The following is an 18,088-nucleotide window of genomic DNA, read 5'->3' as shown; positions in this document are numbered from 1 at the left end:
TGGTGATGCAGAGTGTCACCTCGTTTAGTGCACGTTTGTGTGCAAATGCGAGTAAAGTGCCGGGACCATGAGACGAACGTCCCTTTGTTCTTAGACAAGACAAACAGAACCAAAACAGAAGCGCGCGGCGCAGCTAGCAACGCACTGGAACACTAGCAGGAAACTACTAGTTTGTCTTCTTTCCTAAAAAACAGTCTTTGGAATAAAATACGAGCAACCACGTGAGCACGTTGGCGCGCTCAAGCCTGCTTCCAAGTATCCAGGTGCTTCCTGACACGGATTTATCACGGAGCAGGAAGGGGGAAAAATATTGCTTTGTGAGGTAGCGGAGCTGAGGTCACGCTCTTATCCTTACAAGAGGCTCCTTGGAGATTCCGACGCCACGGATGTTCCTTTGCCTTCACGTGCTGACGGTACAGATATGCTCGTGTGTGTTCTGAATGTTCTTGTACATGCTATTAATCACCGCCAGGGTGGTTTACATACCCAAATTGGAGGAGGCTCTTCCTTCTGCAGCTCTGTCCTTCAGGTCCTCGGCGATGGACAGCTGTTGTTCGTGGTACTGCTTGGCTCTTTCCAAGTCCTGCATGCAGCGAGCGGCGTGGCCCAGGCCGGCGTAGGCTCTCATTTCGATGGACTTCTCCTCCAGCTCCTGAGCAAGCTCCAGGACATGAGTGTGGTAGGACATGGCCTTGTCAAAGTTGCGGTGGTAGTGGTAGGCGCTCCCCAGGTTACTGTAGGCCCGGGCTTCCTCCCGTTTATTTTCCAGAGCCTTGGCGATGCCCAGGTGCTGCTCATGGCACTGGACAGCATTGTCAAAGTCCCCCATGGCGATGTAGACAGCGCCCATGTTTCCCAGCTCACGGGCCTCAGACAGCTGATCCTTGGACTGCTTGGCTAGGAGGACGCACTGCTTGTGACTGGCCAGGGCGTTTGGATAGTCCCCGATAGCCGTGTACACGTGGCCCAAGCTGCTGAGCGCCATCGAAGCAGCCTGTGGAGAGAAAAGAAAGACGGTCTTAAGGAAGGGGGCAGGATCATCGACCGCGTCGCCTCAAACGGCCTCGCTCGTTTAACCCGGAGGCTAGAACCTGCCCAGAAACGGCCAACAAAGAAACCCTGATTTGGTTTCCGCTCGGCTACTCGACGCAGCGGACGCAGACGGACACAGCGGCAGCCTTTTTCATTTACCCGCCGCCATCGCGCTTCGAGCCGACGCCGCGGGGGGGCGACTCGCTAAATGAGCGACTGGCGACAAAGGGGATAAAAGCCCTCTGCGCGCTGCTGTGCTCTTCATCAGCCATTTTCACCTGTAAAAACAACCACAACCAACATCGGCTACATTTGCAAACAATGAAGCCAGGCAACGAAACGGAGACGTTTCATAGAATGCAGCCCCCCCCCCTTCCCCTTCCCTAGCGTTCCATTTACTGCAGGTTATTAACTGTTTATACGGAGGGTAAACAGCTGGGAATGAAGGGGGTCAGCTGTCTCTGAGAGACCAGATGTTCAATTAATCATGCAGGGCTGGCTCATAAAGAATCCCCTTCCTGAGGGTCCACTCTGCACCTTTCAGCCAGGAAAGAGGCTTGGAGACCAGCCAGGAGAGAGGACGGATGCGCTGACAGTGAAGGCCACGGTCCTGTCCATCACCACCGGGGAGGACGGCGGTCGTCGTGGCTGCTGTGAGAGCCACACGGCGGGGGGGGGGGAGGAGGGGGGGAGGTGAATTAAAAGGATAGAGCACTTTATGTAGCAGGTGGCTTAGATCAGACGGTCGGTCTCGGCTGCCGCGGTTGGATAATTGTTCATTAACTTGATACAGTCCCACTTGAACGCGAGACAACTGAGCTGTTGAATTAGTGAGGAGTTATTTGATGGAAAAATCGACGGAACCTTTCTGGAGAGGCTCCTGAAGGTCCCATTTTTTCATTGAATCAATCAAGCTTTTCCACATCCGACCCCTCCAGCATGGCGCCCTTCATCCCGCATAGATTTTGGTGCCTGGAACCAATTAAGTGCTGACATAAGGACTTGCGGTGGTTTGCTCCAGTTTAAAGACTGGACAAGGCATCAGGCAGGCCCGGGGGGGCAATTAGCCTCCGTCACAACCGTTGCTGCTAGGCTACGTGGGTAGCCTAGCTAGGCCTGCCCCGTGACACCTGCCCTCTGAAGCTCCGCCCACCTCCCTCACTCAAACTTCTGCGTTTCAGTGGAAAACAGAAAATCTTTGTCGACATGGCGCGCGCATGTGTGTGTGTGTGTGTGTGGCGGGGAAGGGGGGGTAATGGTGGGGGCAATCGTTTCCAGTTGAGATCAGTTGCTCTTCTGATCACCGTCCTTCCAACGTCAGACTGCAACACAGCATTTTCCCCTCAGATGGAACCCAAGATAGGCAGATAATGAGGAGCCTGCCTCGCCAACCACGGAGGAGCGACCGCCTCTGGCTCCGGGACAGACGGAGGGACCACATTTCCCTCTCAAGTGTGAATGTGGCATTCTCTCACCATTGTTCACTTCAGCTCCCAACCCACGTTGCGCAACAACATTCTTTCGGGAGAGAAATAATTGGCTGAAAAATAATAATTCTGGCAGAACTGACTCGAGATTCCATCTCTCTTCTGGGCCTCATCTTCGTTGCTCTGTTTCTAATCTCTCTCCTGGATCTGGTTTCCTTGCGTTGCTCTATAAACCGGGTCCAGCCGGTCTCAGAATGCGCGCTGATCTGATTAATCCCAACGCCACACTTTATAACCTAACGATAAAGCTCTGGCTCTTATCAGCAAACACATTGTGCACCAAGGGTCTTCTAATGAAAGGTAAACTGGTTCCACCAGGAGGAGATGGGAATAGAGGAGGGGAGGCTGGGGGGGGGGGGGGGGGGGGGGGGGGGCGTGTTAAACCGACCATCTCAGCTCCAACATCACTCCATTTCTTTCCTCTGACGGAGCTTTGGTCGCCTACTGATCCCACCTCATTACGCGTGTGTGTTTTTCAGGGGAAGGAGGACGTTCCTGGAGACGGTTAACGACTCTGCTGCTCAATTAGCGGCAGTTGTGGAAAAATGACTCTGTTTTTAGCAGAATTTAGCTCATTTGCTTGTTTGTATTTTTAAAAGACATGAGGGAGGGAGAGATAAAGACAGAGAGAGAGAGAGGGAGGGAGGGAGCGGCTCCATCTGAGGTGTGAAGGAGCCCAGAGTTCACCTTCTACCCACATGGGAGGTCCTGCACAACAGCAGCGCTGCAACTACTTCAGTAAAGTGCTGTTAATAAGATTATCCGGGGGACAGAAAGGCTCTGAGGATGTGAACAGATGGTGAACAGGTTTGATTCCATTACTGCAGCGGCGAGAACAAGCCTCCCTGTATTAGAATACAGATCACATGGCCACTGCCCCGGTACTGAGGGACGCAGGCGGACTCATGCTGGACTTCTGTAGATTCATATACGTGCACAGTGGGCACCAGATCCCCTTCCCTCAAATGTTTGCTGCACATATACAACAATGGACGTCTATTACTGCTTTATTACCCCCTCAACGCAGGAAGCTGACTCCTGTGGACGGGACACGGCCGCTCGCCTGTGGACAGGACTCTGCCGCTCGCCTGTGGACAGGACTCGGCCTGCACCTTGAGGACAAAGGTCACTCGTCCGAGGACAGTGAGAAGCACGTCTTAGCCAGAGAAGACAAAGGTTGGGAAGGAGGTAGAAGAAGCCCCCTGTGTGAAGCTGGAACTGCCAGACTGAAACCTGGGTGTAAACTCGCCCCTGGGACACGTGTCCCCAACGTCTCAGCAGATGGACGTCCCCATCGAGTGGTTGCTATGGGCCTGTGAGTGGCTGATGACCCTTCACAAAAGCTATTTCTGAAACAATGCCAGTCATCCAGCCCTTTGATGCAGGAGCAGGACCCACAGAAGGAGACCAGAACGTCCATCTCTGACCTGCAGGAACCTTCCAGGAACCTTAATTGTCTTTCCGTCTCTTTTGATCAGTAACTCTGGCATCAAACGGGAACGGGAAAAGTCGTTCTCTGCCATGTGTCATTGATTTCCCTTCCTTCCATTGGTTCCCTTCCTGGTCCCACCCCTGCGCACACTCCCCGATGTTTTACATGTGCGAGCAACTGCTCACCACTTCCTCTCCCTGGATCATTTCTGGTTTAGCGCATCCCCCACTCGGAATGTGTTTTCAATTCTGCTCTCCGATCGGAGTTCTTTCCCACCCCGAGCAGAAGATCAGTCCTGGAGTCGTGGCGTGGACTCAAACTCCTCGCCCGATCGTGTCATCGGTGTTTGCCGTCGTCCCTTTTGCTCATTTCTGTCGGCGTTAAACTGATGAAACGCGCGTTAATTACGCGCCGACACACACACACACACTGCTCGCTTTAATGTCAGGGAGGGGGATCGGGGGTGGGAGATAAAAGCTGGTGGAGAGATTGTGTTTGAAGATGAGAGAAGACAATGCTGGGGACACCCCCAGGGCGAGGACGTCCTCAGATCTGGATTCACCTGCAGCAACGCAGTTTGACAAGGAAGGAAACGTCTCAATTGTAATAAACTCGGGCGTGAAGCAGAGAAGCAAGAAATGGTCCCAAAGGAGCTGGAAAGATACGGATGTTGTTGGCATGGCGATAAGGAGGAATTTCATATATGGTGGAGGAAATGGGGGGGGCGATGGGAAAGCGTCCTGGTGGATTCAGGGGATTCAGAACCTGGCGGGGGTTTATTATATTTATTATATTAATATGCATCCAGTTTAGAGGAGGATATTCCATTCTCTTCCCTCATTCTGTGGTGAGATATGAATCCTACAAGATCCCCAATTAGATCCCCAAACCTGCTCGGATGGAATCATCCTAAAACCTGCATTTTAAAAGCAGCGTCTGCACGATCGCCGTTTCAGAGGAAAGGGCCTCTAAAAGAGGGACTGAAAACACCTTTTGGTTCCACGCGTCTTATTTTGGTGATGTTTCAACAGCTAGAAGGTCAGCATGGGATCCACCGGGAGGATCCCAAACCCCAGGTACAGAAGAGGCTAAACCACCTAGCTAACTTCTGACGCTCACAAAGAAAAAAACATTCCAACATATGGGATCAATCGGGAGCACACATCAGTTGTCTAATCAGAGTGATCGACTGATCCGATCCACTCAGATTGATAAGGAGCCAGTGGATCCCCTGGTTTCTCTGTGACCTCCAGCATGTAGATAAACGACACCAGCCTTGACGATCCCTATCGTCTTCGAGGACACAACGGATTGATTGATTAAAGGTTAGGCAACGAGTGAGGACACTCCCGATCGCTGCCACACCGGCCGTCAGGCTCCAGACGGACGGACGGACGGACAGGATGTGTAGCAGCGGCCATGGAGGGAGGGGGACGCTAACTTACGCTGCTTAAAAATAGGATTTAACGTGTTTTTCCCAGGTTTGTTGGGGGTTCAGTTCTGTTTGGAGCCTCGACATACGTTTGCACGAGCACGTGCATTTATAGCCGAAGGCCTCTGGCGTGTTCCTGCGCACGCCAAGGTCGTTCCCTGTGAGCGGGCGGTGAGCAGCGCACGAGACAGGAGCCTGGATAAAATTGGATCCGACAGTCTCCGTCGGCGAGGGCGGAAAATCTGACTGTTGCTCCGGTCAAATGTTGCGTGGTGGTTTGATGTTGGCAAGGCAAGGTTAGCAAAAACATTCAGATGTGTGTGTGTGTGTGTGTGGGACTGGAGGGGGCTGGAGGGCAAGAGCCTACCCATTCCCAGTCCATCCCTTGAGGAAGGAGGTCAAAACTGTTCCAAAACAGTCCTCGCATTTTCTGCAATAGGTTTCCAATCCGGTTGTCCAGGTTTCACACCACGAAAGCAGGTCACCGCTAATGCTAATGTGCTCTAAACCAGAGCAAAGCCACCAAGGGCTTTTTTTTGTTTAGTTCTGGGCCAAGTCTCCACGGGCTGAGCGGCGCTGACGCCCGCTCGTGTGGGGAATCAATTCTTGAGAGACCTGGTGGTGACGGAGGTTGGGGGGGGCACAGTGGAGCTTCAAAAGCCTCCCCAGAGGGGTTGGAGGTAAACATCAAGGTTGGCCCTTTTGTAAAGCCTCGGGAAAGAAAGGGGAAGCGAACAATGCTGAGGGAGGAGAGGATAAACCCTTCTTTAAACACTAATAGGGCAGATAAAGAACAGATCATACGGAGCAAACCCTTCGGAGGAAACGGATTGAACACACGAGTGGGACGACGTGTTTGTGGGCTAAATCCCTCCTCAGGAGCTCTGATTTAATATTAAGAATGTTGTAGCACGGTTTCAGATAGTCGAAATCAATTGGTTCGACTCCCAGGTTCAAACAGGATCGCGCGGTCGAACGTTGGAAAATTGTCTCAGGAAAATTCAGGCATCGGAAGTTTAATCTCGGGGCTTTGTTGGTGTCACACTTCAACCATCTAATTAGCCCCAAACACCACAATCACGCTGACTCGACAGTGGTGGAGAAGATGGTGACCGACACCCCGACACAAAAGGTCACTGCTAACGGAGGAGCGCATCACCGGGACGTTGAATCCAGGGAAAATGGCTGTCGGGAAAGGTGCAGATTCATCACGGGGAAGTGCGACCTTGAAAGGAAGCCCACATGGAGGGAACGTGGAGATGGGACGCAGCTCCACGGCACCACTCCAGCGCGGTAACGGCCATGCTAGCTAACATTTCTGTCTTAGCTTGTTTTCCTTCGGTGAATTTTTGGTTTTCCTCTTTACAATCGACCAGCTTCCCGGTTTCAGTTGAATTTTTGACAGGCAGCAGCTGTCTGGTGGCTCCAATTTTAGGAGATGAACCAGGAATTCCTCTCAGTCGGCTGCAAACACCACCCGCCGCCGCCGCCGCCGCTCCCTAATTGTTGCGACATCCTGCTGCATCCGAGGACACGCTGCCAAATATAGTATAGCTCGCAGCTCCGCACGCGCGTGTGAGAGACTTGCAGCGGGGCGCCAGACAGCTAATCCAAGGTCAGGGTTATTCAAGGGTGTTTAGGCATTCCAGAATTAGGGCCTCTCTCCCTGCCTGCCAAAGCAGCTGGACACAGCAGGCGCGGGACTGAAGACATGTTCTAGACCAGGACCGAGGTCCAAGAGCAATAACAGAGGAGCACCAGTGCTGGCAGCCGCCTGGCAAGAGGATAGAAACGGATAAATATGGAGACGTTACCCTGAACGCTCATAAAGTCCTGACCTCCAGACAGGAAGTGGGTCGACTGGAACTCCAGGAGATCCTTCAGGTGCTGTCAGGACTCAACAGCCCTCGTTTCTGTCGCACAGTCCCACTTTTATGAAGCTCCGGCCTTTTAGACCAACCCATCCCGCCTCCCTAAACTCCAGCGCTGGTGCGGTGAATAAATCTGCCGTCACATGGTGCTGATGGAGCGGAGGAGCCTTCAGCCCGGCACGTCAGCCATTTAAATCCCTCCTCCCGTCCTCGCTGCTTTTACTTATCCCCAAATGCAATTACAGGCTCGGGGAGGGTGGCTACTGTGGCCGGGGGGGGGGGGGGGGGGGGCACCCAGCAGGACCTCCACACCTCAGCGGCTCCTTCCAGCAGGACCGGAGCCTCCCCGGCCTTCCAGGACCGGAGCCTCCCCGGGGTTTACCCCCGTCAGCCGGACCTGCTTTGACTGATAAAGCCTGAACAGAGCAGCCCGCTACTGAGCTGTATTATTGCATACAGCCACACATGGTGCGCACGTGCACGTGCACCCTTACTGTTGGGACACAGCTTCAGGAGCGCCAGGGTGGTGAAGCTCCTTTAGGATGGAAAACTGGAAGCTAAATCCCAGGAATATTCTTTTCGGTTTTCCATTTAAAGCACGGCTGTCCTTGGGGAAGGGAGGGGGGGGGGGGGGGGGGGGGCGATGTCCCCGTTCTGAGTGACTGTACGTGCACATCTAAGAGTAGATGGATCCCAGTCAGGATTATCGGATGGAATTCTTTAAATCCAGCAGACTTCCCAGGAACAGGACGGAGCTAAACCGCAGAAAAAGACGATTAGAAACTAATTTTGGCTTTCAAGGCTTGTTTATCTGGACAGACCCCCAGCTGTGCATGCACGCTGCAGGGCTCTGATTGAATGAGGGGGGGGGGGGGGGGGGGGGGGGCAGCAGAGACTCTGGCTCGTGTCTCTCCCCTCTGCTAGAATAGGAGTCACAATGGGAGGGGGTTTGGGTTCTGTTCCAGCCCAGACGCAGGGCTCCTTAGATAGCTGCTATCTGCTCCACACCACCACGTTGGTCAGAAGCCTCGACAGGAAGTGGAGAAAAGTGGGGAAAGCGGTGCTCCAGGAACGGGAAGGCAGCGCTAGAATGAGACGGGGCGGAGAGAAAAGGAACGTGTTCACCAAACAGGCTGTTGGGACTGTTTTGGAATCTGAAGACCCGGTTCTTCTGGGGGCAGCTGCTGCCTTTTCGGTCACGCCGTGTAAGAAGAGGCGTCTCTGGCTCTGCTGAACCCCCGCAACAGGCTACGGACAAGCTAGCGCTCAAGGCACGAACAATAGTGGCCCCCCCACCCCCACCCCCCACCGCCTCGACACAACAAGGCCCACCAGGAGCTCCCTCGACGAACAGGAACCTCAGAGGCACCGCAAGCTTAACTGCTGCTAGCATGAGCGCTCAGAGGACGTGATACAAACGGAGACAGAGGGTGGAAACGAGAGGGGGGGGGGGATAGGGGGATGGGGGGGGGGGGGGGGGGGGGGGGGGCAGCAGCTGGACCGAGCCAAGAGCAACAGCTATTACATGACTCACGCTACATCTGCAGCCATGAATCAGGCTGAGGGCCGCGCCAGCCGTGAGCAGAACTAACACTTCCTGGTTAGACTGGAGCACTCAGGCAACCTTTTGGTGACACACTGACCCGGAGAGCAGAGCCCAGGATCCACTGCGTGATCCACTGCGTGATCCACTGCGTGATCCACGGCGTGATCCACTGCGTGATCCACTGTGGCCGGCTGTCGCCACAATGTGGCCTGAAATAGACAGCGTGGAGGACGAGACCCATCAGATCCGTCAAGGCGAGGCTCCACCCCCACCGGGAATAATGAAGCAGCCACGTGATCTCTGGGAAACGCAGCCACGCGCGGCTGAACGCGCCCCAGGCCCCCCCGCTGTGAGGCCCAATCACGTTCAGGAAACCAGTCGGAGACGCGCTGCAGCCCCGACAGTGTCATCAAGGCTGACAGTGTCACTCAGCCCCCAACCCCCCCCCCCCCGCCATCTGGGGAGGGGAAGACACAACTGGGTGTGCTACGGCCTGCCGCCCCCCCCCCCCCCCCCCAAACGATACCTGGTGGGACCGGTAGCCACTGCTGGGTCTCCGGGTCTGATACCAGTGAAATGAAGCTGTGTGATGATAAAGTCTGAATCGTAAATGTCAAACAGACGGAAAAAAATTAGGTTTGACGATGACAAACGTCGTCATGGAAGGAACGATCACTGAAATCCCATCATGCATGTTCCCACACGGTGAATCCCATCTTCCAAACACACACACACACACACACACACACACACACACACACACACACACACACACACACGCACACACACACACACACACACTGGGGTGTGATTGGCCTCTGCGGAGCTGCTGCTCCTCTCATCATTAACTCTTTGGAGGATAACGCCGCTCTAATCGCGCTAAGCTTCTCGGAATGGCGATGAAGGCGAGAACGTGCCTGCGCACATAAGCAGACGTGCGTTTCCACACGGAGCCGCGAACCCTCCCAAAAAAGCTGTGCGAACGCTGCGCGCGAGCAGCGAGCGTCCCGCTAGCCTCTGCTCCGCGGTGCTAACCACAACGCACGTGAACCGGAGACTGATGCTGCTGCTCTGCAGATGTTCCAGGCCCACTTCCTGTGTTCTCCCGCTAACTCCTGCTAACATGGAGCAACATGTCTGGTTCCTGTGGGCTTCAAAGCCAGGCAGGAGGCTTCTACTGCACCGGTTCCTCCTCTAGAAACACACAATCGAACCCATCGAGACCCTGTCGGTGCCACGTCGGCTCACTCCCACTTGGTGACCTCGGTGACCCGTGATCAGCGTCCAGATGGGACGAACTCTGCAGTCCTCCCATCCGGCTTCCTTCAAAGAACCTGTCACTCCTCTTTCATCTGGTGGTGCGCAGCCAGTTCAGGCCGGTCTGGGTGATTTAGAGTAGGACCCGTACTGTGATCCAAGGTCAGGCACGACCCAGAGGACTCTGTCCCCTCCTAAGATGGAGCACTTTCATTCCGCTCACTTGGGGCCTCGTATTTTGTCCGACTTTATTGCTTTTCCCGAAGACACGTTCCACCTCCACCGACACAGACCAGCTGCCATCAAAGAGAGACGAGGCAAAGGTCTGAAATCTGTGCCACGGGCGCCGGAATGCTGACACGGCGGAAACTCGGGGACAAAAGCTACGAATCAAAACGGAGAGCCGGAGAATGGGAGCAAGTGCTAGCGCGGAGGCATTGTTAGGAGCTAAAATCAGGCTCTCTAATCCCCAGCTTTGGCAGGAAGTGAGGACGGCTTGTGGAAAAACACGTCTTCACTCTACAAGAATGCCGTCCCGCTGTGCGCTACGGCCATTTAACGCAGCCATCAAGCGCTAACTGTATAATATCAGCTGGATTTAGCCTGTGACAGCGTGGCGGCTCAGCTCCAGCAACCATTAGCTCCTCACGCTTCCTCTAATTACAAACTAAGATGCTTTTTTACTGTATGCATGATTAAACAGGTGAGTAAACCCACGTCGTGGCTAACGCGGCTGCGCCCTCTATCGCCACGGCGACGGGACGGTGCCGTGGGGTTGGCGACGCCGGCTAAAGCAGGTCTCCGCGCTCCCCCTCGAGCCGTTGCCGCTAGCGTTAGCGAGTGTGCAAATAATCCCACATGTGCGTTCAATAGACACGCGCTCTCCTTCTTTTTCCTCTCGGCTTCCATCACTCTCCTCCGTAACGACCTCACTTCTGTCCCAGAATTCCCCGTTCATCAAGCGCCGCTCCTTCCCGCGCCCGTTCTCCTTCTCCATCATTAAAATGGACTTCCTAAAGCCTCCATTCATCTTGCTGACAGCCCCGCTATCGATCGCAGCGGAGCCTCCGTCCCTGGCCAGAGTGGATGGAGGCTGGGCTGGGCAGAGGTTGGGGGGGGGGGGGGGGGGGTCTGCTTCAGGTGTGGAGGTCCATGCATTTGTGGTTGCCATGACTACCTGCGTATATTTCCCTGGAGGTTGAAAGTAGCCATCAGTCTGAGGAGAGCAGATAATGAATGAATGGATCACTTTTAAGGCTGCTGCTTCTATTTTACTGGACGGACACGTGCGCATTCACTGCGCTCGTCTCATGGAATATAAAGGAGGAAGGGTTTTAGGAGGCTGCGCTAACAGGTGATTGTTGCAATCAGAGCTACGTGAGCTAGCGCTGTGCTGGCGGACGCCTTTAATCAGGCTCTGTTCCTTATCATCAGGAGATGAAATGAGCAGAGTCGTGTCCTATCAGGCCTCCGAACCTTTGGTTCTTCTCATCACTGAAAGCTACACGGTGCAGGAGCATCGCTACAGAGGGGTTAGCATCGCGCTAGCATCGGGCGCTAGCACCGGGCGCTAGCTCAGAGGAGAAGCAGCAGGAAGCAGTCATTCATCTCTCTGGGAGACACAAAGTGGCGTCACAATAAATGATGTAAACGCACATTAAATATTCTATTTAAACATTTTTCTTTAGGTTCCTCCAAACACACACACACACACACACACATACACACACACACACACACACACATACTAAACACCTTCTGGGCCAATCATAGTGGCAGGACGACTATAGATCCCGGTCGATCACATCACAACTCTGATCCATATTGAACTCCTGCTGGAGTCTGAATCAGCGGTTGCCGCAGCAACACAGGTCTTATCCAGCTCACACATCCTCTGATAATTATTTTAATTAAGTTATTGTGTAATTATTGAGTGACTTTTCATTTTGGATGTTTAAAAAAAGAGAAATTGGGTGTTTAACTACGACGTTTTGTTGCTGTTATTTATGATTAGAGTGAATTTTTTGAGCATTTTATCACAATAGACAATAAATGTGTTGCAGCCCAGGGTGTTCATCTTCCTCTCCCTCCTCCTCGCCCTCCTCACCCTCCTCCTCGCCCTCCTCTTTGCCTTCCTTGCCCTCCTCCTCTCCCTCTTCCTCCTCGCCCTCTTCCTCTCCCTCCTCCTCACCCTCCTCCTCTCCCTCTTCCTCTCCCTCCTCCTCACCCTCCTCCTCTCCCTCTTCCTCACCCTCCTCCTCGCCCTCTTCCTCTCCCTCCTCACCCTCTTCCTCGCCCTCCTCTTCGCCCTCCTCACCCTCCTCCTCACCCTCTTCCTCTCCCTCCTCTTCGCCTTCCTCACCCTCCTCCTCGCCCTCTTCCTCTCCCTCCTCCTCACCCTCCTCCTTGCCCTCCTCACCCTCTTCCTCTCCCTCCTCCTCACCCTCGTCCTCGCCCTCGTCCTCACCCTCCTCGCCCTCTTCCTCTCCCTCCTCCTCACCCTCCTCTCCCTCGTCCTCACCCTCTTCCTCGCCCTCCTCTTCGCCTTCCTCGCCCTCCTCCTCACCCTCCTCACCCTCCTCCTCGCCCTGCTCCTCGCCCTCCCTTCATCCTTCAGTCTCTTGGTGCTGCCCTAACTCCAGCAGGACCTATTTGGGCCCAGAGCAGCAGGGAGATAAACAGGCGTGATCAAGCCGCCCGTGTCACCCTCGCTGAGGGCTGCATTCCTGTTGGCAGATGGAGCGGGCGAGGGAGGGAGCGGGCGAGCGAGCATGAAGATAAACACAGGCAGTGTTGTTTTAAGGAGCGTGGCGCCGACGGGAAAAAGAGCCGCGTCTGACGCCTTTCGGCTTTTCCCTGATGATGATTCCAACCCTGGGGGGTCAACGGACCCTTTCACCATCACGTGAGGCATGATTATAGAGTCCCCAAAAACCCCCCCGCCTCCCTCCTAAATACTCACGCCCCAAATGAGGGGTTACCTCCATCTGGTTACACCCACCATTTAAGATGAAGCCGTCCCGGACAGAGACGGCGCGGCAGCTAGCGTCCAGGTTAGCGGCAGGTCGTGGGTAACGTCAGGCTAGACAAATGGGGGCGGTGGGGGGGCGAGAAGGGGGTGTTTATGTTCCATCTGCAGTATATGTGACGGCTGGAAATCTGGTTTAGATATTTCCAAAAAGCAGCAAGCTCAAGAAAAACACTAAGTCCATGCTAGACTATGACCTCACTGGTTTGGAGCGCAGCTCCCAGTCCCAGTCGGGATGACAGAGCGCTCCCTCTCCCAGTCTTTCCACAGCTTGACCATCTTCCGGGCCTTGTTTTCTTATACCTCCCTTAATGATGAATACGGGTTTATTCCTCTCGCTAAACGCTAAAGCGCCATTAAAATGTTCTTTTCACTTCATCTTAAACAACTGGGCTGCAGCCAGGCCATGTTAGCTAGCGGGCTAAACCTGCTACTAGCGAGGCTAAGCGGCTCTGCTCCGGGTTCCTGCAGCAGGACGCCAGAAGTTTGTCTGCAAGTCGCGCTTTCAAGTGCCAGGACACGCTGAGGGAAGCGCTCGTGAGCAGTGCACGTGGAAGATGAGTAAAGACCAGCCTCGTGCACGTTTCCTCCTTCCTTTTGTTCGCGGCTTTTCTTCCGATGCGGCAACAGAACACCAAAAATAAAACTGCTAACTAGGAAAATGGACCCCTGCACTCACGTACACACACACACACACACACACACACACGGGCACACATGGCGTGTGTTATCTTTCAAACAAAACACAAAGCTCAACAGCAACAAACCCTCCATGTATCAAAGCCACATGGTCCATCTGGAGCTTCAAACATCTCCCCCAACGTGATTTCAGGCACAACAGCAACGCGCCTTCGTTAGCGTTTGCTCCCATTCACATGTGGCGCCGAGTCCTTTATCACTGACCATCCGATCGCCATCTCCTCCGCACGGAGGGACGCCGCGCGAGGAACGCCGTCAGGAACAACATCCTGTCCCTGGCCTCTAGGAAGTGACCTCAGTTTGGGAAAGGCCAGATAAAAGCTCACATCAGAAAGAAAAACAGGAGGCCGGCTGTAATGAGCCGGGCTCCAGTGTGTTCTGAGGGAGCCCAGGTGGTGTGACACACACATGACTCTGATTAGGGGGCCTTTCGGGTGGGGGGGGGGGGGGCTTGTACGGCCAATCCGGAGGCTTTGTGCATGATGCAAGCGCTTCTCATGACCTCCATTTGCTGGTTGTATCTAAGCCCAGGAGTGCAGTTCAGGCGGAGTTTCCAGCCAACATGTGAGCCGCTTCCCTTTCAGCCATGTTCTGCTTCCCCCTTTACACTGTAAGAAGTTGGAGCGCGACCAATTTTTCACAGTGGGAAAAGAAAAGGCAGCAGAGCCGGGGGCGGATTGAGGAGGAAGGTTCCTGCGGACGAAGGTGCGGGGGCTCCGTCGGACTTCCCGCTGAGGTGGGGACGTCTGGACGTCTTTGTGCCGCATTTGACTGGAAGGTTTAAATGTCTGCTGATATCAGGGGACCCAAACAAGCGGAGCTGCCCGCCTGGTGCACAGGATAAGACGTGAGGCCATTCTTCTCCCCGTGTGACAGGAATTGTGTTGGAACAAGTATCTGTCACCCCCAACAATGACTGCAGGGATGGGGGGGGGGGGTGGAAGCGTGGAGCGAGAGGCCACCACAGAGGGTGAGCAGCCACAAGGTTCCCCCAAAAGAGCTGAAATCAGCGTTTGGGGCACTTTACGTTTGGATTTTACATCATTTAAAGCAAAAAACTAGCTTAAAATAAAATAGCCTCTATTCTGGTGCTCAACATACCCGTGACAAAACCATCGGCACCCCCCAACTGGGACTCATTTCACTGACTCCATGTTCTCCCCACCCACCCACCCACACACACACACACACACACACACACCCCTCTGCGCTCCATACTTAATAAATCTGTGCAAATGATATTCCAGTGGAACGCTACCGCTACATGGCTAAGATCAACGCCCGCCTAATGAAGCAGCACGTTCCACACGCCAACGAGGGGGGGCGGGAGCTCTTCAGCCTCCATCCCTGGTCTCCATCTTACCTCTCTGTCCTTCAGCTTCATGGCCAACACCAGCTGGTTGCGATGGTTGGTGAGCGCTTCCCGGTAGTTCCCTTTGGAGAAGAATGCCGAGCCCAGATTCCCATGGGCACGGCATTCTCCTGCTTGGTCACCTAAAAAGGAAAGGAAAGGATGGGAGTGAGCAGGAGGCGAGATTGGGCGGCTGCGCCCCCGAAGGGGGACGTGTCCATTAGAAGTTCTTCACAGTGGAGTTGCTCCCTGACAGCTGAGGTTGGGGGGGGGGGTTGATCTCAGAGGGGGAGAGGGGAGCGCTTGATTATTCCTGCCTGACACATTCTTCTCGACACCTGAGAACTCCTTATCTCCAGCTTCTCTGCCCAGTCATGTGTCAAACTGCGCAGGGGTGAGATGACTGGAGCCGTCTGGGAGACGGGCGCTCCTCCTTGTTGCTGTCTCCTCCAGCCGCCATTCCAACGTTTTTACTCCTTTCACAAAGGGGAACGTTCTGCTAGGAGCTCGTCCACCACCTGCTTGTTGTACCTCATCCACCCCGATGCCACCTTCATGACTCGGATCAGTAATCCAGCACATGTTGAGAACCTCACTTCAGAAAGCTAGCATGCTAACCAATGTTGTGTGTGTGAGCCAGTCTGTTCCTGCGTGAACCTCTTACCTAAGGTCTTGGCCACTTCCAGGTCCTGCTGCATGTAGCCAGTGCTCTTCTCGATGTTGCCTAGAGACCAGTGAGCGCTGCTGAGGGCCGAGAAGACGGAGCCGCGGAGCTTGAGGCTGCACGTGCCGATCTTCAAAGCGGCTTCCAGCACCACGACGGAGGCGGTGTGGTGGCTCGCCGTCAGCAGCTCCTGGCCGATAACGGACACCACCACAAAGGGACTCTTGTCCAGCTTCATCTTCTGCAGCTGCTGATAGGTGGGCTCCAGCGGCTCTGTGCACGAGACAGGACACATGTTAGAAGCTTACAGAGCGCGACCTCGCGCGGACGTGGAGACAACAAGGAGTCAAACAAGGCTAACGGAACGTTCGACAACACGTTTCCTGCTCCGCTTCCGTCTCCAACACGGATTCTACAGGCCGCACGGCAACGGGACATTTCCGTCGCCTCCGCGTAGCGGCCGGGAGACGAGCAGAGGGGCTTCTGAGCGCCACGCCAGGGAGGGAGGACCTCGCACGGCTGATGCACAACAGCGGCGAAGCAGATGGATGCACAGCGATGGAGGTGACCTTTGAGGAGGCTCCAAAGGCACACAATGGCAGGAATCAATGGCATCCCACTGGGGATCTCAGGACTCCAGAGCAGAGCAGAAAGCCCTCTGACGGACACCGAGCAGCAGCAGGGGAGGGGGGCCGAGGAAGCCCCCCCCCCCCCGGGTTTATGGACTCATTGGCCTCCCTGTACAGGAGTGTAAAATGGGGATGCTTCATTCTCCAGACTCCTGGATTTGCAAATATTTTCCCCACCGCTGAGAGGAAATTAGGTCAGATTCTGCTGCTTTTATTCCCACAAACAAATGCATCCACGACTGCTCACACACACGCACACACACACGCACACAAGCACGCTAAATGTTAAAATCAAGCCTCGCGTTCAGTTAGGAGGAGATATTCTAAGTGCTGCCAGTCAAGAGGAGGCTTCAGAAGGATCGATCTTCTCAGGGCCTCGCTGCAATTAGCCAAAAAAGACGTTGAGACCGGCGAAGCCGCGGCTACGCTACGCCGAAGATGAAACGGCAGAGAGAACAATCCCTCAAGCACTAGATGTCGGGGGGGGGGGGAAAGCTGGAAGGTCTCAGCCTTCCTCGAGGGTCGCTGTCACGCTAACTTAAACAGCAGAATTTAAGCCCTGAACTCCCAAACTCCAAGGTTCCTCGTCCGGATCCGGTCCAGATCAACCAGAGTCACGATGTGTTTGTCGCAATATGCCAAAAACAATCTGCTAATGGGGTAAATGAGGAGATTCCAGGTGCAGCTCGGCATGGCGGACGTCTACCTCGGCTCGGTGTTCTGGGCTCGTTATTTGCCGCTAAAGATCTAAGGGAAGATGCTGCCGAATGCGTTTACGACACTCCGGGTGAACGTGTAATTACAGTGAGCTGGATAATGAAATGACGGCTGTTTCAGGCACAATAGCAGCAGCCGCAGCAGCATCGTGAGGAGGTCTGGGACTAATGATCCCCGCCTTGGGCCAATAACTGGATCAGAACCAGCATTGATTCGGGCCCCCATTGTGTGGACGCTACCTCTAGATGGTTTATATCAAAGACATAAACACGTAGATCCACATCCACTGGGTTTGAAGCCAGATGGAAACGTTCCGCTTCACCTCCGAGAGATGAGGCGGACCTATACAGAAGAAGCCGATTACGCAATCCCAGCAATAAGGACCCGTCTCTTTCAAGGACACGTTGAGGCCTTTGAAAAGCAATAGCGTCGAGTATTCGAGTACTAGCGTAGAACAAGCGGCTCTTTCTGCGTTCCTGACACTAACGCGGCGGCTTTTGAACAGCGGAAAGAAGGTTGTAATCTAAAATATGTCACTATTTGTCCCAAGTGCTTGGTAGCCTGTAGAAGCAGCTATTCAAGCGTTCTTCCTTACAGGAGGGAGAAGAAAGCAGCATCCGCCTACACATCACTTAACAGGGACTCTGGCGGAGGAACACTGATTATCCTCCATGTTTGCTGGCGGAACATTGATTCTGGTCCCGCGGTGCCAGGAGCCCCTCCGAGAGGATCATTGCTCCTAATCCCTTGACCTAGCTACCTCTCCACAACACACCTCGGATCAGGTCCTTTGCTGGAGGACTGGCACTGTGGGAAATAGGGTAAACAATTAAGAGATTAAATGGCTCGGGCTAAATGTTGGTGTCCCCCTACAGAGCCGACCCATTCTGGTCCACGACGCTCAGGTCTGGGCTCGCACCCAACGCTTCCTTTCTCTGGCACC

The 18,088-nt window shown here is 54.3% G+C and overlaps 1 protein-coding gene across 2 annotated transcripts in view; it reads right to left on the bottom strand.

Annotated features, from left to right (window-relative positions):
- LOC101068267 (tetratricopeptide repeat protein 28) overlaps positions 1 to 18,088 on the bottom strand; it is a 74,751-nt gene that overhangs the window by 25,033 nt on the left and 31,630 nt on the right. For both annotated transcript variants that reach the window (XM_029829107.1, XM_011615175.2), the window contains exons 3-5: positions 15,800 to 16,072; positions 15,148 to 15,278; positions 487 to 994 (exon numbers count right to left, since the gene is read on the bottom strand). In XM_029829107.1, the coding sequence (XP_029684967.1) occupies positions 487 to 994; positions 15,148 to 15,278; positions 15,800 to 16,072 (912 nt within the window). The remainder of the gene's footprint in view (positions 1 to 486; positions 995 to 15,147; positions 15,279 to 15,799; positions 16,073 to 18,088) is intronic.

This window comes from Takifugu rubripes, chromosome 21, assembly GCF_901000725.2.
Source record: "Takifugu rubripes chromosome 21, fTakRub1.2, whole genome shotgun sequence".
In the NCBI taxonomy this organism is placed as follows: Eukaryota; Metazoa; Chordata; class Actinopteri; order Tetraodontiformes; family Tetraodontidae; genus Takifugu; species Takifugu rubripes.
Note: the sequence above shows the minus strand (reverse complement) of the source record. Positions and strands in the feature narration are given on the sequence as shown.